This window comes from Mesoplodon bidens (genome assembly GCF_964165515.1).
Source record: "Mesoplodon bidens genome assembly, chromosome: 2".
NCBI lineage: Eukaryota > Metazoa > Chordata > Mammalia > Artiodactyla > Ziphiidae > Mesoplodon > Mesoplodon bidens.
This window is the reverse complement of record NC_138177.1, coordinates 83,057,349-83,082,564: the sequence shown is the minus strand read 5'-3', so window position 1 is coordinate 83,082,564 and position 25,216 is coordinate 83,057,349. Positions and strand designations below refer to the sequence as shown.

The window sequence follows — 25,216 nt, the reverse complement described above, 5'->3', positions numbered from 1 at the left end:
TACCTCCCATCTGATTAACCTTCCAGAAATATATTTCATCAAGGCACTTCTCTGCTCCAGTATCAGATACAGTGGCTCTCCACTCCCACAGGCTAAAACCCAGATTCCCAAACCAGAACTTGAAGTCAACACATTAACGGCCAATATCACTCATTGCCTCCTGATTGAAACTCGCCTCCCCTGCACCTTGCTCCTCTGCAGGCCTTTGCTGAGCTTCCTAAGGACTATCCAGTTAGTCTAACTACCAAAATCAAGCACCTTTGTTGAGTTACCATGGAATTTTTAAAATTAAATTATTTTTAAATTATTACTTTTAAACATTTCATCAAGTTTTAAAAAGAGAAACTTAAATGTTTCGAATTCAGTTTTACAAACTCTATAAAGGGGCTCGTAAAATGCATTCTATTCTAATTTAAATTCTGAATCAATCTTTTTGTTTGCTTGCCCTACAACTGCCAAATCTCCAGCTTGCAGGTTTTAAGGATTTTGCTTCTTCAAAGGCATTGACTGATCCTTCTAACAGGATGCCTGCACACCTTAACAAGCTTCACTTATCTAAAAGGAGTTCATCATCTCCTGGACAAACCAGTCACCCAGTCTGAGAGCCCCGCCATTACTGTAAGTGGTGCATCCCACCTCCCAATCATCCAGATCAATTGCTTCCATATCTGCCGAGTGCCCATTACCTATTCAAATCCTTTGCTGGGCTCTGGGGGTACAATGGTGAACAACAGAGACATTCTCTCTTCCCCCCACTGTCTCCGATACTGGGTAGCTGAACTGGTGAGGGACAGCTATTCACCCAGCTATATCCTGTTCCACTGAGACCACCTCAAACAGCTCAGACTTGAACTGCTATATGGCACTCTGCCTCTTCTCCGTCCCCTGGAAACCATCTTACACAGTTTGCCACCAGCTGGATCTTCCTAAAACACCCTTTAACATAGAGGAAGTAGGCCTAGAACTATACCCACATCTTGGATAAAACAAGTGAAACTGTGACGCAGCAGAGGGGACAGGTGGGTACAGGTTGAGTTGTGCTGGGTGGCGGCACAGAAAAGGCAGTTATGAGGCAAAAGCATTACTAGGACATCTGAGAAAAGCAAGGGGAGGTCACAGGGGCCAGATCTCATATAGCCTTGTAGGCCACTGTAAAGATTTTAGCTGTAACTCAGAGTCAGATGGGGCCACTAGAAAGTTCTAAGTAGAGGAGTGATGTGATCTGACTTCTGTTTTAAGAAGACCACTCTGGCTTCTGTGTTTAAAATTAAACTGTAGAGGGGCAAGGGTGGAAGCTGGGAGACCAATTAGCAGACTATTGCAATCCTCCAGGTGAGAATGAGGCAGTCCTGGATCAGACCAGAGGACAAGATGAGAGGTGGTCAGATTCTGGTTATATTTTGAAGGCAGAACCAACAAAATTTTCTGGTGGAGTGAATATGGTGTTCAAGAGAAAGAGAGGTGTCAAGGATGATACCAAGGTTTCAGCTGAGCAACTGCAAGGATGGAACTGCCATTAACCAAGAGGGGGAAGGTTTGGGGAGGAATAGGTTTTGAGGGAAAGGTCATGAGCTAACTTCTGGACATGTGAGATTTGAGAGGCCACTTAGATATGAGTGGAGACAGAGTAGGCAGTCAGATAAACATCTAAGGAGCTCAGTGGAGGTCTGGGCTAGAGCTCTAAATCTATGCATTATCAGCACTGAACGCTATTTAAAGCCCTGACATGTGATAAGCCCACCCACCTGGGTGTGAATGCAGGCAGAGAAGGGAAGAGGTCCAAGGCTTAAGCCTTGAAGTCTCCAATGTTAAGAGGTTGGGGGAGGGACTTCCCTGGTGGCGCACTGGTTAGGCGTCTGCCTGCCAGTGCAGGGGACACGGGTTCAATCCCCGGTCTGGGAAGATCCCACATGCCGCGGAGCAACTAAGCCCGTGCGTCACAACTACGGAGCCTGCGCTCTAGAGCCCGTGTGCCACAACTACTGAGCCCGCGTGCTGCAGCTACTGAAGCCCGCGTGCCCTAGAGCCTGCACGCCACAACTACTGAGCCCGCGTGCTGCAACTACTGAAGCCCGTGTGCCTAGAGTCTGTGCTCCACAACATGAGAAGCCACCGCAATGAGAAGCCCACGTTCCGCAAGGAAGAGTAGACCCCACTCACCGCAACTAAAGGAAGCCTACATGCAGCAACAAAGACCCAACGCGGCCAAAAATAAATTAAAAAAAAAAAAGAGGTTGGGGGATGCAAGAGGATAAGGGAACGAACCAGCAAAGGAAACTGAGAAGGAACTGTTAGTGAGTTAAAAGGAAACTAGAGTCGGGTGGTGCCTGGGTGCTAGGTGAAGGAGATGTTTCACAGAGGAGGGAGTGATTAGCTGTTTCAAAAACTTCTGAAAGAAAGATATGGATGGAGAATGAGTCACTGGATTTATTCATGAGGAAGTCATGAGGAGTTTCAGTGGGGATGAAAGCCTGTTTGGAGTAGGTTAAAAGTGAATAGGAGAAAGGGGGTAGGTAGACAGCTCTTCCAGGAGATTCTCTATAAACTGAAGGCAGAAGGTGGGTGGTAGGTGAAGGAGTAGAGGGGCCAGAAGAGGGCTTGCAATGATGGTACAGATAATCGCTTATTTGTATGCTGATGGGAATGAGCCACTATCTCGTGGAGGAAATTACTGTAAGGAGAGAGTGGGTAGAATTATAGAAGTGACATCCCTGAGTATAATGAGAGGAGGTGGGATCCAGGGCACAAGTAGAGGGTTTGGCTCCAGATGAGAGCTCAGCAAGCTGAAAATAAGAACTGCCAAACAGGAATGGTAGAGAACAGGGTATATAGGGTCAGGCACAGGTAAGCAGATAGGCTGGTGGTGAGAGCTTGTAGAAGTTCTCTTCTGGTTGCTTGTTTTCCTCAGTGAAACAAGAAGCAAAGCCTTCAGCTGAGGAGTGGGTCTGGAGAAGGAGGTGTTCAAGGTTTGAGGAGAGGAAAGGTAACTGCTGGGAGTGGGTGAGTGAAGACACTAGGAACATATTGGGTTTAGGTGCAGTAAATAATCAGAATTTTAAAGTGTGGGACTCTGCAAGGTGATGTGCTTTTCTGCAGCTACAAGGCGTGAGCACAGAACGTTGGATTGAAGCTGGCTGGACTGGGCTCATCCAATCAAAGTTCAATCATTGAGCATGACCAATCAGAAAAGGAGCAAAGAAGCTAGGTGTGTCTGCAACTGAGTGAGCCCAGGGAGTGAGCACGGACAGCACTGGGGCTGCAGAAGGAGGGCAGGGAGGACATCAGTGGGGGAAGGACTGTCAGAGTTGGCAGAGCAGAGGAACTGAGCTTCCAGTAGAGGAAGTGGAACTGAGATACTGAGGTGATGGAGGGAATGGAATCACTGGTAAAGACAAGTTCTACATTACATCTGTGGGGAGAGGTAAGACAGAGTGAAGGAGAAGATCATTACAGGAGAGGAGAGCAAGGACTATGAAGTCGGGATATTAGAAAGAACTTTTATTTAAATATTACAAGCACCAAGAATTATGATAGCAGGAACATCAGAAACAGTGAAAAGGAACCACGCACTAAAATAATCAGGAAATATTGGGGTGATGTTCTTAGCAGCACTATTTACAATAGCCAAGACATGGAAACACTGTAAGTGTCCATCAACAGATGAAAGGATAAAGAAGATGTGGTATATATAAATGGACTATTATTCAGTCATAAAAGAAAAGTGAGAAAATCCTACCATTTGTGACAACATAGATAGACCCTGAAGTCATTATGCTAAGTGAAATAAATCAGACTGAGAATGCAAATACTGTATGATCTCTAAAAAGAGAGAACTCTCTAGAAATCTTTTTAGATTTAGTGGAATCTAAAAAGAAAAAATCCAAGCTCATAGAAAAAGAGATCAGACTTGTGGTTACCAGAGGTGGAGGGTGGGAGGAAGGGGATTTGGAGGAAAGTGGTCAAAAGGTAGAAACTTCCAGTTATAAAATATACAAACACTAGGGATACAATGTGCCACATGATGACTATAGCTAACACTGCTGTATGGTATGTAGGTAAGTTGTTAAGAGAGAAGATACTAAGAGTTCTCATAACAGGAAGAACATTTTTTTCCTTTTTTAAATTTTTTCTTTCTTTTCTTTTTATGGTATCTACATGAGAAGATGGATATTAGCTGAACCTATTGTGGTAATCATTTCACAATGCATGTAAATCAAACCACCATGCTGTATGCCTTCAACGTGTACAGTGATGGATGTCAATTATTTCTCAATAAAACTGGGGGAAAAAAGAAACATTAAAGTGTACCCACATCAGCCTCTGGATGACTGCAACAAGGAAAGTGCTTCAGAGATGAGGGAAGAAGAATAACCTGGAAGCATCAGCAAGAAGCACAGAGGAACCTGTATCCTATCCCCAGTTCCAGTTTAAAGTGATAGAGGAGGGAAAAAAAATCCCACCTCCTTTGTGAGCTGCAAGGGGAAGCAGAAACTCTAATTTATAGAGCACCAACTATGCATGGTTCAGAGTTCTGAGCTCATTGATGCCACTACATCCCTTTCCAGAACATTCCCAGCAAGACAAGGGATGCTGCTGCCAGCAGCTCTGCCCAACTTGTGCTGTTCTCCTGACCTCAGTCACATCCTCTCCTCACCAAGAGGATGACAAGGGAGCTGAAAGTGGCTCCTGTGTACCGGAAAGAGAGGAAAACCCTGACAACAGGTGATGACTAATTTTTATTTCTCATAAACCAATGATTAGTATTAGTCTCTTAAAATAGTTAGAAATCTGCCATTTGAACAAACCAATTTATGGAATACTCACCGATGACTTTGAGGGTGAACTTGCTGTTATTTCTAACACTTGGGGATTCAATTCCGTACTCATCTTCGTCTGATCGTGTTAAGTTTTTGATTGTGAGGTTACCCGACACAGTGTCTAAGTGAACTCTACCTTTAAAAGATAGAAAAGCTCTGACTGAAGATTGGTCATCCCATTCTACAACTTTATCCTTTCCTCTTTTCCACACAATCTCCTTAAAGGGTTTAAAACTTGATGCGTATAAAGTTACACTCTTGTTCACAGCTCCATATATTACTTGGGAATCACAGCTAATGAAATCTAGGAGAAAAAAAAAGAAATTGGTTAGGGAAAATAACATGACTTGATCAAAAGCAGAAAATTATCTTCCAAGATGCCTTGTGGGGGGAAAATGATTAAATTTAGTGGTAAAATTATTCCTCAGCTACTTTTTGTACTAAGCTGATAAACTGCTGATAAAAAGTATAGGAATGAGAACATGCTTGACCCTGTAAGAGTTTATCCTTTAATAGGGAACTGGGGCCCACATAAATCCAAGAAATGGATTCAACATTTATGGAGCACCAACTACGTGCCAGGTACTGTGGGCAATGCTGGGAATATGGTGGCAAACAAGACAGGTGTCACTCCAGGCCCTCAAGGGAGGAGACACTGAGCAGACAAGGAGAACCACCCAGGCAAAGGCCTTTCCTAGGAAACCATGCTGAAACTGACACAGGACAGCAAACCATCGGAAGATAAGAGGAGTCTGAAAGCTGACAGCTGGGTGAGGAGGGGAAGGAGAGATGACCAAGCAGACAGAGGAAGCAGCCCCTCTGAAGAGGCAGGCCTTAAATCAGGAAGGTGCTTGGTGTGTCTAAGGAAATAAAAGCAGTTCCAAAAGGCTCGAAGGAAGAGAGCAAGGGGGGAACGGGTGGGGAATGAAGCTGGAGAGGCAGGCAGGGGCCAGACCACAGGGTCTGTGAGTGAGGGGCTGGGCCATGTCCGGTAAGATATGCTAAGCTTTGGAATTTATCCTAATGGCAAGGGAAGGTCACGGACAGGTAAGACCGGCATGACATAATTTAAGTTTCAGTAGGTTGACTCTGTTTGCAGGGTGGACACTGGTCGACAGGGTAAGGATGGAGGGCAGAGAAAACCCAGAAGAGCAGTCAGTGTGGTAGCAGTGAAAGAAGGCTGGACTGGGATACCAGACCAGGGTGCCGGCGGTGGGGATGGATAAGTGGACAGACTCTACATTTGAGAGGGAAATGAACAGGATTTAGTGATTGGATGAGAGGAGTTAATGGTGACTGGCAGGCCTCTCTCTTGGCCGACTGAGGTGCCATTAACTGAAATCAGAATGACCAGGAAGGAAGTCAGGGAGTGTGATGAAGATTAAGGTCTCAAGGCCTGGGTGCGGCGGTGGCGTGTTGGAACCAACGGTTAGCCTCTCTGCTGGACTCCGTTCAGTGAAGCCTGGAGAGCTTGGAGTGCACCACAGTGGGAGTATTTATAGCAGAGAAACTGACTCATGCTTCAAATCAGAACCTCCCACCTCCTCCACATCAATCCAGTTGTTAAACATTTACTATTACTACTAGATTGGGATATTCTTGATACCCCAAAATGGGCTTCAACGCATCTTGCTCCAGACTTGACTTAAAAGAGAAATTAGATCACATCACTCCTCTGCTTAGAACTTTCTAGTGGCCCCATCTGACTCTGAGTTACAGCTAAAATCTTTACAGTGGCCTACAAGGCTATATGAGATCTGGCCCCTGTGACCTCCCCTTGCTTTTCTCAGGGTAATTGACAGAGCACAGGAAAAATCAGAAATATTAAATAGACCAATTGCAGGCAATTGTGTCCAGTAATTTCAAAGAAGAAGCAAATACGCCCCATTTGTCTGTGTGCAAGGATTTTTAGAACCCACCTCCCTTAATCCAGGGAGGCTGCCTGCAATACACCACCATCCTTCTGTGGCTTTCCTGACCATGCACTGTTTCTCCCAATCAACCAGAGCCCATGAAAAGGCATGAAAAGGAATAAGATTTGAGGGGTGAGAGTCTATCGACACACAATAGTGGCGGCTCGAAATGTCTTGTAAATGAATAGATGAATGAACGGATGAGAGTAAGTAGGGTGGTGGAGGAAGAGAAGAGGTCTCAGTTGAACTGCCCCTCCCTGGCTGCATAAAGCTGGCTTCTGTCTCTCCCAGGGAAAGGTGATGTTTCCTGGGCTTGAGAACAGGAAGAAGAAAAGTCTGGAATGGGGCTAATGGTGGAAAAAGGGGGAGACCAGTTCAGAAAAAATCATAGTCATTTTGAGCTGGAAGAAACTCCAACAATTAGGCAGTCAAATTACCCCCATTTCACAGGTGAAAGGACAGGGCACCAAGAAAAATGGAAGATGTTACTGAATGCTTACCCTCTGCCAGTTACATGTTCACGTACTTGTGTCCCTTTTTAATCCTCTCCACATCCCTGTGCAGTGGTGTTGCTAACTCCATTTCTCAGATGAGGAAACAGGCCCCGGGAGACCTATCAATTGCTCAAGGTCACCCAGCAAGTTTATGGTAGCTGAGGGACCAGAACAGACCTGACATGGCCCAGCCCCTCACTCACAGACCGTGTGGTCTGGCCCCTGCCTGCCTCTCCAGCCTCATTCCCCACCCGTTCCCCCCTTGCTCTCTTCCTTCGAGCCTTTTGGAACTGCTTTTATTTCCTCAGACACGCCAAGTGCCTTCCTGATTCAGGACCTGCCTCCTCAGAGGCGCTTCTTCCTCTGTCTGCTTGGCCGTCTCTCCTCCCGCTCCTCACCCAGACGTCAACTGACCGATGGATGCTAAGCATTAGCAGCCTGTAAGACATCTGCGTGGAGCTGTCCAGGAGGCTGCGGGGTTCACAGGTCTGGGGGTTCCCAGGGGAAGATACAGATTTGGGATTCATTACATTTGTAGATACTATGTCTATCATTTCCTTCCTATAGTAAAGTCTTTTCTGTTGCACCTCCAAGAACTGATCCTAAGGTAAGTTACCAATATGACTGTTTCCAATGAAAAAGAATAGGAGAAAGGAGAGTGAATTTTTTTCTCAAGGTCACACACCCTGAACGAATGAAAGAATGAGCAAACAAACAGCAGCTAAGGAAAGGAGTCAGCAGTGAGTTGGTTACTTTGCTGATAACAGTGAATGGTCAGAAAAGGGACCACAGGGATGCTACCTTACCATGCCAGAGGGCAGAATGAAAAGGGCCCCGACCTTCAGGGAAGATGCGCCCAGGGTGAACCTTCAAAAGTTCTCACCACACTAGGTTTCCTCAGCCTAAAAAACATATCATAATGCCTGCCACAAAAGATTGTTTTGAGGTTTGAATAAGACTGAGAGTCTTTACACAATGGCTGAAATGAAGTAGGCTTTCAACGGGGTTTTCCCTCTTTTCCCACTGTAGGTGACCCTGGCTGTGTGAGAATTGGGCATAGAGTGAGTTTTTGTTGTTTCAAAGTAGAGAGAGATAGAGGTGGGGGAAAATGTATCAGTGATCGCCTAAACAGATATTCTGTGCTAGACAGAATTTTTTTAACTGTTAGAGGTTTATTTGTTTGGAAGACTACTGAATGATCTTTTCTTTTGAAAGATATGAGGGTACCTAATACCTGTATGTACTGTGTTCATTTCCAATTTCAAAGACTCTTGCAGTCTTACAAAGCATCATCATTATACCCAGTTTTGATAGCTCTTCTCATAGGGCTTGAAGTCTGAAGTGGAACTCAAATATTTTGCAGACAAAGTGACCTGATTTTTGATTTAGAAAATATGGTAACTGTAACTATTGGGTTAATGAAATGGAACCTCCCCCAACTCCCAGCCACAAATTCCTCTGCGCATTTTCACTTGAGTTCTGGGATTTAAAAAAAAAAAATTATTTATCTATTTGGCTGCGTTGAGTCTTAGTTACAGCACGCAGGATCTTTCATTGCGGTGCGCAGGCTCTTTGTTATGGCGCGTGGGCTCTAGAGCACACACGCGGGCTCAGGAGTTGCAGTGCACAGGCTCTCTAGTTGTGGCATGCGGGCTCCAGAGTGCACGGCCTCAGTAGTTGCGGGACGTGGGCTTTCTAGTTGTGGCGTGCAGTCTCTAGAGCACACGGGATTAGTTGCCCCACGGCACGTGGGATCTTAGTTCCCCAACCAGAGATCGAACCTGCGTCCCCTGCACTGGAAGGTGGATTCTCATCCACTGGACCACCAGGGAAGTCCCAGGTCCTGGGATTTAGATTGACTGCTATTTTTAGTTTATTTAATCAAGCACTTATATAGCACTTACTATCTATTAGGCAGTTGGAAGAACTCTACAAATATGTATTCAGCAAATCCTCTCAAAAACCGTATCAGGACTTCCCTGGTGGCGCAATGGTTAAGAATCTGCCTGCCAATGCAGGGGACACCGGTTTGAGCCCTGGTCCGGGAAGATCCCACATGCTGCGGAGCAACTAAGCCCGTGCACCACAACTACTGAGTCCGTGCTCTAGAGCCCGTGAGCCACAACTACTGAGCCCGCATGCCACAACTACTGAAGACTGTGCTCCTAGAGCCTGTGCTCTGCAACAACAGAAGCCACCACAATGAGAAGCCCGTGCACCACAACGAAGAGTAGCCCCCACTGGCTGCAACTAGAGAAAGCCTACATGCAGCAACAAAGACACAACGCAGCCAAAAAATAAATAGATAGATAGATAGACAGAAAAAAAAAAACTTAAAAAGAAAAAGCATATTAAGCAGCTGTTATTTTAAACCCTATTTTGCAGATGAGGAAACTGTGACACACAAACGTTAACTGACTAGCTAATTAAGTACTGAAACTGCTTTCGAACCCAGACAGTCTGACTTTTAACCATTACTTCTTATTTGGCTAGCTATGTGGTATATGGCTATTAAAGACAGTGATGTGATACAGGGTATGTCAGAATGCAATTTCTAGAACATATGGGAATAGCAGATGTTGGGAATGAGAAAGTCAAACCATTCTAGTCGGGAGTCAAGCACACCTCTGAAACCTAGAAGTGAAGCATAAGCTCAGTGGTCACCAAGTCACTGAATGTCAGGGCTGGACAGGTCCTCAGAGGACCCTAGCCCGCCCCACACCCATCCTCATATACATGAGGAAATTGAGAAGATTTGATTGAGCAAGATAGTGATGAACCCAAATCTCCAAAATGTTACATGGGAACCCAAATTTAAACCTAAGTTTCATAATGCTGTTGTTTTTTAAAAATAATTTTAGATGTTCAATGGGAAATGAGACAGGGTTTCATAATTAAAGACCAAGAGAAACTAAGTTGAAAGTAAGGTCTAAGCATTTGCACTTCTCGTGTGATGGCAAGTAATATGTGACATGTGAAAAAGCAAGAGAGGGTAAGGGGACAAAAGAGACTCAAATGCAGGAAGGAAGAAAAGCTGGAGCGGGGTGTGTGGGGAGAAAACAAGGGGCAAACAAAGAAGTAATAAGGACACAAAATCACAGGAGCAGCTGAGAAGCCTGTGAGAACTAGCAAATGAAGCCCTGAGATAGAGACCAGCCATTCAGCCAACAGAGGAGCCACAGATGGGCCAGGTGTGACCTAAAAGGGAGTGGTGGAGGCTGCAGCTCTAGTGAGTCTGGCTCGCCGAGGGAGAGGCCCCTCAGCTCCTACCCACGTGGACACGTGCAAATTGCCAGATCTTCTAAGTTTCCAAGAAATGCTGGACGTTCAAATTTTATGTGAACACAAAAATCAATTAATTAGCTGGCAATTAATTCCAATCTGAGCGGAGGGGTATCCCCTAGTCAGGCCAGCCCCATGAAGACAAAGACAGGGTTGTTCTCCATCTTTGCTGCATCCCCACTGCCCGGCACATGAAGGACATTCCATAAATATTTGTTGAGTGAATTAACTAAACTGATTTAAATACAACTTAAATGTAGTCTAAAAGGCAGGGCTTCCTGACAGAATTACAATATTTGATAGTCACCCCAAACCCTGAGCTTTGCAATACCTCAAATCACTGTGGAAACTGGTTGAAGAACCATGACTCAGCAGGGAGAGGTGGAGACGTTTAACTGAAGCTGCAGAATAAATGGCCTGGGACCCCTCGTATGCAGTCAGAAGAGAACTCTTTCCTCCTCACTGCCTGCCTCCAGAGCCAAAGCAAGACTGGAGGGTCTGCTGGCTCCCCACTCCCCATCCCCTTCAGGTTTAGCTAGGTTTCACCTACCACATGCTGTGGGCTTCAGGGCACTGCACCAGATAAGCTTATACCCACTCAGGATATCAGCCCTTCATCAATGTTAACACCCTGTCTGAGATTTGAGGAGATGCAATTTTTTCACTGATGCCATTGCTGAGAGACGAGCTAACCACTCTTCTGGGATTTGGAGGAAAGGCTTTTCTGGAGTTTTTTCTTAGAAACGAACGATGTGATTTTAAAATACTTCCTTCTCTTCCTAAAATTTCTTCAAGGTTCCACATGGCTGCAGATTTTAGCAGTTAAGGCAAAACTTCATTTGATGAAAAGAAAAAAAAAATCCCCTGGAAGTTTCAGTACCCAAATACATAAATCTTGGTATTTTCCCCTGTGTGTCTGACACCATAACGACAATTCGGTTAAAGATTCATTCAAGCTGGGAGATAGGAGGGCCTTGGGCATCTTTGTACCCAAGTGAGCAGCTGGATTTCTCCTGCAGACAGGGGCTTGTGACCACCACCTTGTTCCTCTCACTTCAGCATCACAGCACACTTTGAGTTGACACCCACTTGGGGTACTGGAGCGGTGGCAGCCCGCGAAACTAAGTCTCTGGAGACACAAACACACATGCTCACAGTACGGAGAGCAGCCACTCTCCTCACATGTCTACGTCAGTGTTGGTGTCAAACAATCTGTCCTGTTAAGTCTACAAACATTCTGTTTGTCAGCTCACATGTCCCAGTTTTGGCATACGAAATATGCTCACCAGGTACATGGATAATCAAAAGAAGAGCACACAGTCTTTTCACTCAAGGAAGTTTAGTGTAGCTCGTTTCTTTAACCTAGCTCTTAATAAATCCAATCCAAATGAGCCCTAGACCAACTCAGCCTCAATAATAATATTCAACAACAGCAACGGCAGGCAGCAGCACACTTCCTGAAGGCTCACTATGTGCCAGGCACTTGTTCCAAGAGATAGATAGATGGATGGATGGATAGATAGATGGATAGGCTCATTTATTCCTCAACTTAACTCTATGAGGTAGGTCTTATTATTCATTTATTCATTCACCAAATATTTGTTGAGTACCTGCTATGTCCCAGGCACTGTACTAAGCAGTTAGGATACAACACTAAACAAATCAGACAGAATCCTGCCCTCTTGGAGTTTACATTATTGGGGAGGGTGGGGAGTTTACATTATTGGGGAGGGTGGGGATGTGGGGCAGGGAGGAACACATTAAATGGAAAAGTATCACAGGTGATGTTAAGTGCTATTGAGAAAAATAAAGCAGTGTATTGGGGAGGATGATTAATAATGAGAAGGGAGGTTGCCATTACATGTGAGGTGGTCCCAGCTGGCATGTGAGCAGGGCCCAGAAAAAACGAGGGAGTGAGCTTGAGCATATGGGGAAGAGCATTCAAAGAGTGAGAACCACTAAGTTACAGTTGAGGAAACTGGGGCTCAAAGAGGTTCAGAAGCTGACCGTGGTCACTCAGCTGGTCCAGGACAGAGCTGGTGTCCAGACACAGGTGGCCAGCTCCAAAGCCTGCACTGTTAGCCACAGTGTGAGACGCCTTGGTCCTTCCTTGTCAATTCCACCTGCATCCAGTCCCAGTCAGTGATTTCTGTTTCCATGAGTGCTAAAGGCAGAAATCTACTGGTCTCAGATATGCCACCATGGCTTCCCTGTCTTCATCTATTTCAGACTGAAACTGCAGCCCCCTGACTCCCAACAGACAATAAACCCCCTGGTTCCCCAATCCCAGAAACTCTACAGAACTCGCCTCACATATGCTCTCAGTTGTCAAGCTATTCCTTGTCTCCTGGATGAATGCATCCAGAATTAAGATGTTTGTTCTTTAAATCAACTTCCTTTTGAACTTCCCTGTTTTCTGTCATGCTAAAATACTTGCCTTTTTAACCCTTATTCTTGCGCTTAAAAATCCTTCTTTCACAAGACATTTCCCTCTCAATCTGTACAGTCCGATTCAGTAGCCACTAGCCAATGTGGCTGGTGAGCCCATGCCACGTGGTTAGTCCAAACTGAGATGTGTTGTTAGTATAAGATACACACCAGACTTTGAAGGTCAAGTATGAAAAGGGGAATGTAAAATCTCTCATTAACATTTTCTCTATCAACTACATGTTGAAATGAAAATACTGTGGGTATATTAGGTTAAATAAAATATATTATTAAAATTAATTTTACCTGTTTCATATTATATTTCTATTTAACAGCACTACTCTGGCCGGCTCTTTCAAGATACCCATATCACATCACGCTCAAAAGCCACATTTGCCTTTGACTGTTCTTGTCTTAGATAGGATATATCTGAGACCTACAGCATGCTTTGGAGAATAAGGCTCTCACTAGAGCTATTTAATACTCTGCAAGTCTTTTTAAATCTATTCTCCAAAGTCTGATTAAAGGTATTTTAATACGCTATTGACCATTTCATTAAAAATTTCTTTATAATCCCTATTATTTTCTAGTTACTCAGTTCATAGTTGAGAAACTCTATTACAACTAATTTATGATGACATAGTCTTATTAGTTTCTTATTAATATGAATTTCTTATTATTTTCTGAATGTGTACAGTACACTTCATTTTTTTTTCCTAGTTTTTAACTGTTTCATGGGAAAAACATTCAGAAACTACAGACCAGAGAGGTTGATGGAAATTCAGACACTGTTCTTAACAGACATTCAGGGGAACATTATGAGATGTGAAGGTCACTAGGAACGAAAATGGGTTCATTTCCTCAGAACAAGCCTATCAGAATAATTTGGTTCCCTGAGATGGATACTTGCGAAACAGAATAGATCAAGGTCACAAAGGACAGAACTCTGAACTAATAACTTTCAAATGGGGGCAGAGAGCAGACATGATTTCTTACAGTGATTCTGGGCAAGAGGTCCCCTCACTTTCACTGGTTTTATTTTGAGCCCCAGAGTCCTTGGGCTAAGAGCTCATCAGCAAAGGCACGAGCAGCATTGAGAAGGAGAAGGCCAATGCACACAAGGGAAAGGGACTGAAAACAAGAAAACAAAGAGGCCAAAGGAGAGAATCCCATGCCCATAAAGTAGCTAAAAGACACTTTCCTTTGAGTCTGGTAGATGGGCACTGAAACTTATCTCCAAAGAGGAACTGCTAAAATGTTTTCCACATTTTTGGTGGGACGGTATCACTATTTTAGTCACACTTCATATTAAAACTTGTCTGAGCAAATGGAAAAGGCTGTATCCAGGTTTCACCTTCAATCCTGAGATGGAAGCTTTTATCTGTGACTGCAGAAACTAAGGTGCTGTGTGCCCTTAAGTAAAAACTTCAAAAAGCCTTCTGTACTCAAGAGAAAACAACATGAGAAGGAATCAAAAGACAGAAAACTTGTGCAAACAAGGGCTGATGTATGCTGGCAAACTTTCTGCTTTTAAACAGAGAAAGCAATGCCTACCATCAAAGCCTATATGAATTAAAAAACATTAGAGTGAGACATGCTGGGACCCAGCCCCACCCCCCAGCAGGCCAGCAGCTTCCACACCAGGTGGGGCTGGCAGCCAGTGGAGTCAGGGGAGTCAGTGGAGTCAGCTGCCCACAGTACTTGGCTCTGCCACAGCAGAAGACTGCATGCGGCCCATATCGGGGGCACCCTAGAGCATATAACTCTAGTCACCAAAGGGGAAGACGAGAGTCCTGCTGGGCCCCACAGGACATCTCTTACATAAGGCCACTTCTCCAAGACCAGAAAACATAACCAACCTACCCGCTACATAGAAATAAAGATAGAGAATTAGACAAAACGAGGAGACAGAAATATATAACAAACAAAGGAACAAGACAAACCCCCAAAGAATAACTAAGTGAGTGGAGATAAGCAATCTAACCAATAAAGACTTCAGGTAATGATCATAAAGATGCTCAATGAACTCAAGAGAAGAATGAATGAACACTGTGAGAAGTTCAACAAAGAGTTAGAAAATATAAAGAAGACTCAAACAGCTGAAGAATACAATAACTGAAATTTTAAAAATACACTAGAAGGAATCAACAGTAGATTAGATGACACAGAGGAATGCATCAGTGAACTGGAAGACAGAGTAGTGAAATTCACCCAAGCTGAACAGAAAAAAAAAGAACTTTAAAAAGTAGGGATAGTTTAAGAGACCTCTGAGACAACAACAGGCATACTAACATTCACATTATAGGGGTCCCAGAAGGAGAAGAGAGAGAGAAAGGGACAGAAAACTTATTTGAAGTGATAACAGCTAAAAACTTCCCTAACCTGAGAAAGGACACAGACATCCAAGTTTAGGAAGTACAGAAAGTCCCAAACAAGACGAACCCAAAGATGTCACACCAAGACACATTGCAATTAAAACAGCAAAAATTAAAGATAAAAAGAGAATCTTAAAAGCAGTAAGGGAAAAGCAACCAGTACACACAAAGGAACTCACATAAGACTTTCAGCTGACTTTTCAGCAGAATCTTTGCAGGCCAGAAGTACATCATGATGTACTTAAAATGATGAAAGGAAAAAAACTTACAACCAAGCATATTCTACCCAGAAAGGCTATCATTCAGATATGAAGGAGACAAGCAAAAGCTAAAAGAGTTCAGTGTCACTAAACCAGCTTTACAAGGAATGTTAAAGGGACTTCTCTAAGCAGAAAAGACCACATATAGAAATATGAAAACTAAAAAAGGAAAAATCTCATTGGTAAAGGCAAACATACAGTAAAGGTCAACCACATAAAAAGCCAGTAGGAAGGTTAAAAGACAAAAGCGATAAAATCATCTATATCTATAGTAAAATGTTAAGGAATACACAAAATAAAAAGATGTAAAATATGACATCAAAAACATTAAATGTGGGCTTCCCTGGTGGCGCACTGGTTGAGAGTCTGCCTGCCGATGCAGGAGACACGGGTTCGTGCCCCGGTCTGGGAAGATTCCCACATGCCACGGAGAGGCTAGGCCCGTGAGCCATGGCCGCTGAGCCTGTGCGTCCGGAGCCTGTGCTCCGCAACGGGAGAGGCCACAACAGTGAGAGGCCCGCGTACTGCAAAAAAAAACAACAAAAAACATTAAATGTGAGGGTGGGGTGGGCAGCAAAAACGCAGGGTTGTTATAATGTGTTCAAACTTAAGAGATCATCAACTTAAAATAATCTCATAAAATTGACTCATTATATAGTTATAGATGAACCTCATGGGAACCAAAAGCCTATGATAGATACATACACAAAAAAGAGAAAAGAATCCAAACATAACACTAAAGATAGTCATCAAATCACAAGAAAAGAGAGCAAAAGAAGAAAAAAGGAACAAAAAAGAATTGTAAAAACAACCAGAAAACAATTAACAAAATGGCAATAAGTACACACCTATCAATAATTACTTTCAATGAATGTACTACATGTTCCAACCAAAAGACACAGAGTAGCTGAATGGATTTAAAAAAAAAAAAAAAAAAAAACAAGACCCATCTATATGCTGCCTATAAGAGAATCACTTCAGATCTAAAGACATAGACTAAAAGCGAGTGGACGGAAAAAGGTATTCATGCAAATAGAAATAAAAAGAAAGCTGGGGAAGCAATACTTACATCAGACAAAACAGACTTTAAAATAAAGACTGTGGGGCTTCCCTGGTGGCGCAGTAGTTAAGAATCTGCCTGCCAATGCAAGGGACATGGGTTCGAGCCCTGGCCCAGGAAGATCCCACATGCTGTGGAGCAACTAAGCCCGAGCGCCACAACTACTGAGCCTGAGCTCTAGAGCCCGTGAGCCACAACTACTGAAGCCTGTGTGCCTAGAGCCCGTGCTCTGCAACAAGAGAAGCCACGACAATGAGAAGCCCACTCACCGCAACGAAGAGTAGCCCCCACTCATCGCAACTAGAGAAAACCCACACGCAGCAACGAAGACCCAACACAGCCAAAAATAAATAAATAAATAAATAAATTAAAAAAATAAAACAAAGACTGTAACAAGAGACAAAGAAAGAGATTACCTAATGATAAAGGGACCAATCCAACAAGAAGATAAAACAATTGTAAATATATATGCACCCAACATAGGAACACTTAAATACATAATGCAAATATTAACAAACATAATGGGAAAAATTGACAGTAACACAATAATATTAGGGGACTTTAATGTCCCACTTACATCAATGGACAGATCATCCAGACAGGAAGTCAATTAGGAAACATTGGCCTTAAATGATACATGAGACCAGATGACCCTAATAGATGTATAGAGAACATTACATCCAAAAGCAGTAGAATACACATTCTTTTCAAGTACACATAGAACATTCTCCAGGACAGATAACATGCTGGGCTACAAAACAAGTCTCAATAAATTTAAGAAGACTGAAATCATATGATGCATCTTTTCCAACCACACTGCTGTAAGACTAGAAATCAACATAGGTAGTATGCTTTGTTTACATCCATCTTAGTAATTCTTTTTTGGATCTGCCTCCTCAGGCAAGGGAAACAAAAGCAAAAATAAACAAATGGGACTATATCAAACTGCAAAGCTTCTGCACAGGGAAGGAAACTATCAACGAAATGAAACAGCAGCCTGCCGAATGGGAGAAGCTATTTGCAAATGATATAACTGATAAGGGGTTAATATCCAAAATATACAAAGAACTCATACAACTCAAAAGTAAAAACAACAACAACAACAACAACAAAAACCCTGATTAGAAAATAGGAAGGGGACCTGAAAACACATTGTCCAAAGAAGCCACAGAGATGGCCAACAGGCACATGAAAAGATGCTCAGCATCACTAATCATCAGGGAAATGCAAATCAAAACCACAATGAGATGCTACCTCACACTTGTCAGAATGGCTATCATCAAAAAAGACAACAAATAACAAGTGTTGGCGAGGATGTGGAGAAAAGGGAACCCTCATGCATTGTTGGTGGGAACATAAATTATTGCAGCCACTATGGAAAACAGTATGGCAGTTCCTCAAAAAATTAACAGAAACTGCCATATGATCCAGCAATTTCACTGCCATATGATCCAGCAAATTCACTTCTGTGTACCTGAAGAAAACAAAAACACTAACTGGAAAAAAACATATGCACACCAATATTCATTGCAGCATTATTTACAATAGCCAAGATATGAACGCAACCTATGTGTCTATTGATAGATGAATGAATAAAGAAGATGTGGTATTTATATACAATGGACTATTACTCATCCATAAAACATGAAATCTTGCCTTTTACAACATGGATAGATATAGAAAGTATTGTGCTAAGTAAAATCAGTGAGACAGAGAAAGCCAAATACCATATGATTTCACTTATATGTGGAATCTAAAAAACAAAACAAACAAACATTCAAAACAGAAATAGACTCATAGATACAGAGAATAAACGGGTGGTTACCAGAGGGAAGATGGATAGAGGGGGTGAGTGAAATAGGTGAGGGAGATTAAGAGGTACAAACTTCCAGTTATAAAATAAATAAGTCATGGAGATGTAATGTATAGCATAGGGAATATAGTCAATAATATTGTAATAACTTTTTGTGGTGACAGGTGGTAACTAGACTTATTGTGACCATTTTGTAATGTAAAAAAATATTGAATCACTATGTTTACACTTGAAACTAATGTATCAATAATATTGTAGTCAATTTAAAAAGAAAAAAAAACAACAATAATAAAGTGTAAATTCAATTTTTTTAAATTACAGTAAAAAGATGGCAATAAAACCAATTCCTAGATCTAGTTCTTTAAAAGTAGTTGTCTTTTTCAAAATTCCTAAAAGATACCTGTCAAAAATAAAAGCAGCAACAAATGCAAAAATGTGAAATTTCTTTAGATCCCGGTATTTAAAAAAAGACATCCTTGTGACAATTGGAGGAATTTGAATAAGAGTAGCAGTTAAGTGATACTATGAGATTATTGTTAACTTTTATAAATATTATGTTATTGGGCTTATGCCAAAGCATTTAGGAGTGAAGTGTGGGCGTATAAAGAAAGTATAATTATGGCAAAATGTTAATAAATGAATACATAAATAAACCCCCATTCTGAATTCTATGGCCCAAAGAAGGTTCCCCCACCCCTCTACTGTAGATTACGATATTGAATACAATCTATGTGATTGGTAACTTGCTGTCTTATATAATTTCACATGCTTTAGCAAAATTACGTTGGACAATATATATGTTATATATAAGAGATTAACTATGGCTGCACCAATCAACAAAAAGTTGCTTACCTATTCTTGGGTTGGGAATACATAGACTTTAAGTCAAATAGACCTAAGTGCTAGCAGGTTCTACCACTTATTTGTTGTGTGAACTTGGACAAGGTACTTAACCTACCTCAACTTTGTTCTCCTCCTTAACAGTCTCTACCTTATAAAACTGGTGTGACAATTGAAAACAAAAATCTAAAACTCTAAGCACAGCACTTGGCACAGAGCATATGCTTAATTCATGGCAACTATTAGATACACCCCATTATAATACTGGATCTAATTTTTTGAGAGGAAAACACAACACTATTTTGATTTGGATTACCTTTCATAAATAAAACCTCACAGGCTCTCTGAATCTTAATTAAGCAAAGCATATGAACAAGTCTCACATAATAATGTGAGATAATAATAATTTAAAATGGGGAAATGTTTGACCAATACTTTATCATCTAATGTCCAGATTTAACAATTTGTATTGTTAAAAATATTAAAATTTTAAAAATATATTAAAATAAATCAATGAAAGAAACTTTATATGACGTAGTATATGACTTGGTTCCTGCGTACAAGGATCTAAAATCTAGTTGGAGAGACAACTGGCGAGATAAAGGATCCATAAAAGGTCAACCACAGCAGAACAAGGCAGGCTCTGCTAATGAGACCTAACTAATACAACAGTTCCTATTTTTGAGCTTGCTACTTGCCCAGCACTACCTAGGTCCTGTCCACATGTTACCCCACTGATGCAAACCAGTGCCGAATCCTGCCAGCCCTACCTTCAAAACACCCTGCTATCTCCAATTCCTCACCCCAACCCCAGTCATTTCTTACCCGCCCCCACCCTGTCATTGTTCCCGCAGCCTCCTAACTGGTCTCCCTGCTTCTCTTTTTTCATCAGCAAGGACTATCCTGCACCCAGCATCCAGAATCATTCATTTAAACACTCAACTCATCACAATTTCACTCCTGTTCATAACTCTCTGAGACTTCCTATTTCATTGGGAATAAAAAAAAGTTAGTCTTGGGCTTCCCTGGTGGCACAGTGGTTGAGAGTCCGCCTGCCATTGCAGGGGACACGGGTTCGTGCCCCGGTCCGGGAAGATCCCGCATGTCGCAAAGCAACTAAGCCGGTGCGCCACAACTACTGAGCCTGCGGAGCTCTAGAGCCCACGAGCCACAACTACTGAGCCCAGGTGCCTACAGCCTGTGCTTTGAAACAAGAGAAGCCACTGCAATGAGAAGCCCATGCACCACAACGAAGAGTAGTCCCCTGCTCTCTGCAACTAGAGAAAGCCCACGCACAGCAACGAAGAGCCCACGTAGCAAAAAATAAATAAATAAATAAATAAATTTAAAAAAAAAAAGGGCCCACAAAACTTTATCTCTAGGGTCCAGCCCTGACTACTTGTACAACTTTATATCCTATTTACTCTCCAGCACAGTGCTCTCCTCGAAGTTCTTTAAATGGTTGAAGCCTATCTCAGGGTTTTTGCTGCTGTCCTCTCTGTCTAGAATACTACTCTCCCAGACGGTAACCTGGCCTGCTCCATCAGTTCCTTTTAAGTCTACACTCAACTGTTTCCCTTTTAAAGAGACCCTCCCCTGACCACACTACATAAAATACTAACCACCAGAGAGTGACAATGAAATATCATACCTCCACCCCATGGAGCACTATGCAGCTGTAAAAAAAAAATGAGGAGGATCTCTATGAACTGATATGGAATGATTTTCCAGACATATGGTTAATTGACAAAAATAAGGTACAAAAGAGTACACAGAGTATGTCACCTGTTGTTTAAAAAAGGGAGTTAGAAATAAACATATGTATCTGTTTATAACTGCAAAAAGAAACAAAGATAAAACTGAAACAAATTATATGTTATGGGGGGAGAAGAAGCGGGGGAATAGAATTTCTGAGCATATTTTTTTATGGTATCAGTATCCACAGGGAATTGGTTCCAGGATCCCAGTGGATACCAAAATCTGAGGATGATCAAATCCTTCATGTAAAATGGCATAATATTTGCATATAACCTATGCACATCCTCTCAAATACTTTAAATCATCTCCAGATTACTTATAATACCTAATACAATGTAAATGCTATTTAAATAGTTGTCAGAACGTGGCAAATTCAAGTTTTGCTTTCTAGGACTTTCTGGAATTTTTTTTTTTCCTGAATATTTTTAATCTGCAGGTGGTTGAATCTGCAAATATGGAAGGCCAGCTGTATATGGTTTTGATTTGAACCATGTTAATAGTTTACATATTTAAAAATTAAATCAAGGTGGGGGAAACCCTAAAACTGAATAGAAAGAGAAACAAATTAATGCAACTATGTATCACTTTGATAACATAACCACACAGAAGAAAAATTCAAATAACTTGAAAATACAGTGTTCTATACATATTTAATGGGAGATATGAAAGAATAAAAAGAACTGCTAAGAAATCTTGAACTGTATTTAGTAAAGTTTGTGCTTGGGAGTAGTATTGGCATAGCAATTATGGAATTAGTTTGTGTTTAATGTAGATTAGGAAAATATACTAATGCTACTAAGAATAGAATTCTCGCCATGGGGAAGGGAGGTACTAATATGGAAGGGAGGTACTAATACGGAATGGAGAAAAAGGAAGAAATTAATTGTTGGATTAGCTTTTGCGGTAACAAGATAAATGCCTGACTTTGTGAAAACTATTTCCTAGCACTGAAAACTGACAGGGCCTAGAAGCTATTTGGAGCCATAGCTTCTAGGCCCTGTCAGTGGCTCCAAGAGTCTTGAGCACACCTAACACCCAGGTCTTAATTTCTAAATACCATCCCCCACTAAAAGGAAAAAGGAATCTAATGATTCCAAGGCTGAGTCAGGAAAAGAACAAAATGAGTCCAGAACACCCTTCTACACCAGAAAGTAAGGAAGTGCTCAAAACTGAGGGAAACATGGCAAAAGGACACTGAAAGTTGGAAGGGTTCCCACTTGCCAAATGCAGAATCACTGAGCATCAAAATGAAAAATGACAGGAATGCCATCTTAAATAATACACGAGTCCTTACTAGTACTAAAAAATAATAATAATAATTAAAAAGGGAGGTGCAGCGGGCTTCCCTGGTGGCACAGTGGTTGAGAGTCCGCCTGCCAATGCAGGGGATGTGGGTTCGTGCCCCGGTCCGGGAAGATCCCACATGCACATGCCATGGAGAGGCTGGGCCCGTAAGCCATGGCCACTGAGCCTGCGCGTCCGGAGCCTGTGCTCCGCAACGGGAGAGGCCACAACAGTGAGAGGCCCACGTACCGCACAAAGAAAAAAAAAAAAAAAAAAAAGGGAGGTGCAGAAGCTCTTTGTTACTGAAGAATGTCAATAAAGTATAAAGAAAATAGGGATAAAATATTGCTATCGACAAACATTTTAGTGGGAAGAATCACCACTGGGTTGTAAAACATTGGGTGAAAGATTGTTGGAAAACAGGATATTCACACAATCTCAAAGTGTTACTTAATGAATCACGTATTACAGACATACCCATTTTATTGTGCTTTGCTTTATTGTGCTTTGTAGATATTGTGTTTTTTTACAAATTAAAGTTTTGTGACAACTCTGCACTGTCAGATGGTAGTTAGCATTTTTTAGCAATAAAGTATCTTTTAATTAAGGTATGTACATTGTTTTAGACATAATGCTATGGCACACTTAATAGACTACAGTATAGTATAAACATCACTTTTAAATATACTAGGAAATCAAAAAACTCGTTATGTCTTGCTTTATTGCGATATTTCCAGTGGTTTGGAACTGAGCATGCAAAATCTGTATTCACACGCTTGTATTTTCTCCTCTACAATGGAGAAATCTGGTGGACCTCACCTTAACCAAATCATCAACATTAATGTCTCCAATAATGAGACAAATGGACTGCATCTGCAGCCTGATGAGATGCACACCTGTGAGAATTCCTGCCCAGGAATGTTTACACCAGAATCTAAGCATGTACTTCAACATTGAGGAACGTTTTTATTAAAAAAAAAACAAACAAACTAGTCCAGACCCCTTCAAAAAGGGCAATATCATAAAGTAGAAAAGAGAAAAAGAAAAAAAGAAGCTGGCAACAGTTTAGATTTTTAGATTTAAGGGGATTAAAAAGGAATGACTACCAAATCTGGTGTGTGATCCAAGATTGGCTTCTGGACCCTATCTGAAAACAGAATTGTATCATGCTGTATTTCCTGACTGTGATAATGGTGCCAGGGCTTAACTGCAGACATATTATTCTTAGAAGACCTATGTTGGAACTTCCCTGGTGGTCTAGTGGGTAAGACTATGTGTTCCCAGTGCAGGAGTCCCAGGTTCAATCCCTGGTTGGGGAACTAGATCCTGCACACATGCCGCCACTAAGACCTGGCACAGCCAAAATAAATAAACAAATATTAAAAAAAAAGAAAACCTATGTTGAAATATTTAGGGTTAAATTGTCATAAGAACTGCAATTCTCAAATGATTTAACAACAACAAAAAAGTTAACTGGGTGGGTGTGGGTGTATATAGAGAGATGTAACCCAAATGTGATAAAATGTTAATAAGTGGTGATTCAAGAAGAAAGGTGTGTAAGTGTTCACTTTACTATTTTTGCAACTATTCTAAAGATTTTAAATCTTCCAGAATTTTAAAAAATTAAAAGGAACTATTAACCACTTCCATTTCCCTTGCCTCTGCACTAGTAATCTCTATATTAGTAAATGTTCACCACCACCCAACAACTACATATTTACTGCTTTATTTCCTTACTGTCTCTCCCCCACTATAATGTAAGCTTCCCAGTGCTGACACATAGTTGACAGTCCATAAGTACATGTGAATGACTGATGCTCACAATCATTTTATTAAGCAGATATTATTATTATCCTTTCTCTCATGTGAGTGGCGCTCTCTTTAAAGGCAAAGGTATGGAGGCACACAGAAGTAAGGTAACTTACAGAAGTTTTAACTGTGAGGAGCAGGGCCAGGTCAGAGGCCAGGCATCTCTCTGGGAGCAGATATTGTTCATCACTGTTAGGCAGCTTCCCCTAGTGAGGTGGGCTTGGCCCCCAAAGGGCTCACTGCAGACCTACACAGTTTCCCTTAGCGCAAAGCCTATTCAGAGAAGGCGATATTCATGCTTGCGGAACGAAATGACCTCTGAATAAATAAATGAATTAGGTGGGAGAAACCAGCTAGTTCAGAGAATCTTCCTAGAGGAGGTATGGCTTGATGGGTAAACTGGGTTTTCAGTTGAAGAGAGAGCATAGGGAAGGCAGTAGTGACCAAAGGCGCATTCTGGGACCAGGGAGAGACCTGTACCTCTGGAGGAGTTACCTTATCCCTTCAACCTCTGTATATGCCTCTCCCTCCTGCCCATAGCCACCAGCATATGAAACCCTCACAGCTCTTTGGGGTCTGTGACGGTACCTGCCCTGGTTCCCCACCTCCAATTCCTCTCAACTACAATCATTTCTCTTTACTGCTGCCAGATTATTCTTCTTAAGTGGATGGCTCTGATCCTGTCAGGCCCAGAAAGAGGTCTCCTTTGCCTGCAGAAGAGAATCCCAACTCCCAAAGGGAACATTCAGGGCTCCCCTAGGGAGCCTCAAGCTCCCGTGGGCACTGCAACTCTCCAGTGACACTGATGACTCCCTACTGCCCAAGGTCACCCTCTACACCCTGCTCTCCTGTCTTTCTTTCCTGGTCTCCTGCTCTTGGAATCTTTTCCCACATCATGGCATGTTCACATACCACCTGTCCTTGGAGGCCAGGTTCAAATACCCTCCCTTCCATGAAGTTTCTGCTTCACAAAAGATATTTGATTTCACAAAACATGTTGCTGTCTTCCCTCTGCACGCCCACAGCACTTTACTTTTACCTCTCTTACAACATTTACTTCTGTGCCTTACACTGTAGGTTCTTT

General features: G+C 42.1%; 1 protein-coding gene across 5 annotated transcripts in view; it reads right to left on the bottom strand.

Annotated features, from left to right (window-relative positions):
• Positions 1 to 25,216, bottom strand: part of CD58 (CD58 molecule) — a 44,600-nt gene that overhangs the window by 17,976 nt on the left and 1,408 nt on the right. For all 5 annotated transcript variants that reach the window (XM_081225753.1, XM_081225755.1, XM_081225754.1 and 2 more), the window contains exon 2: positions 4,825 to 5,121. In XM_081225753.1, coding sequence (XP_081081879.1) covers positions 4,825 to 5,121 — 297 coding nt within the window. The remainder of the gene's footprint in view (positions 1 to 4,824; positions 5,122 to 25,216) is intronic.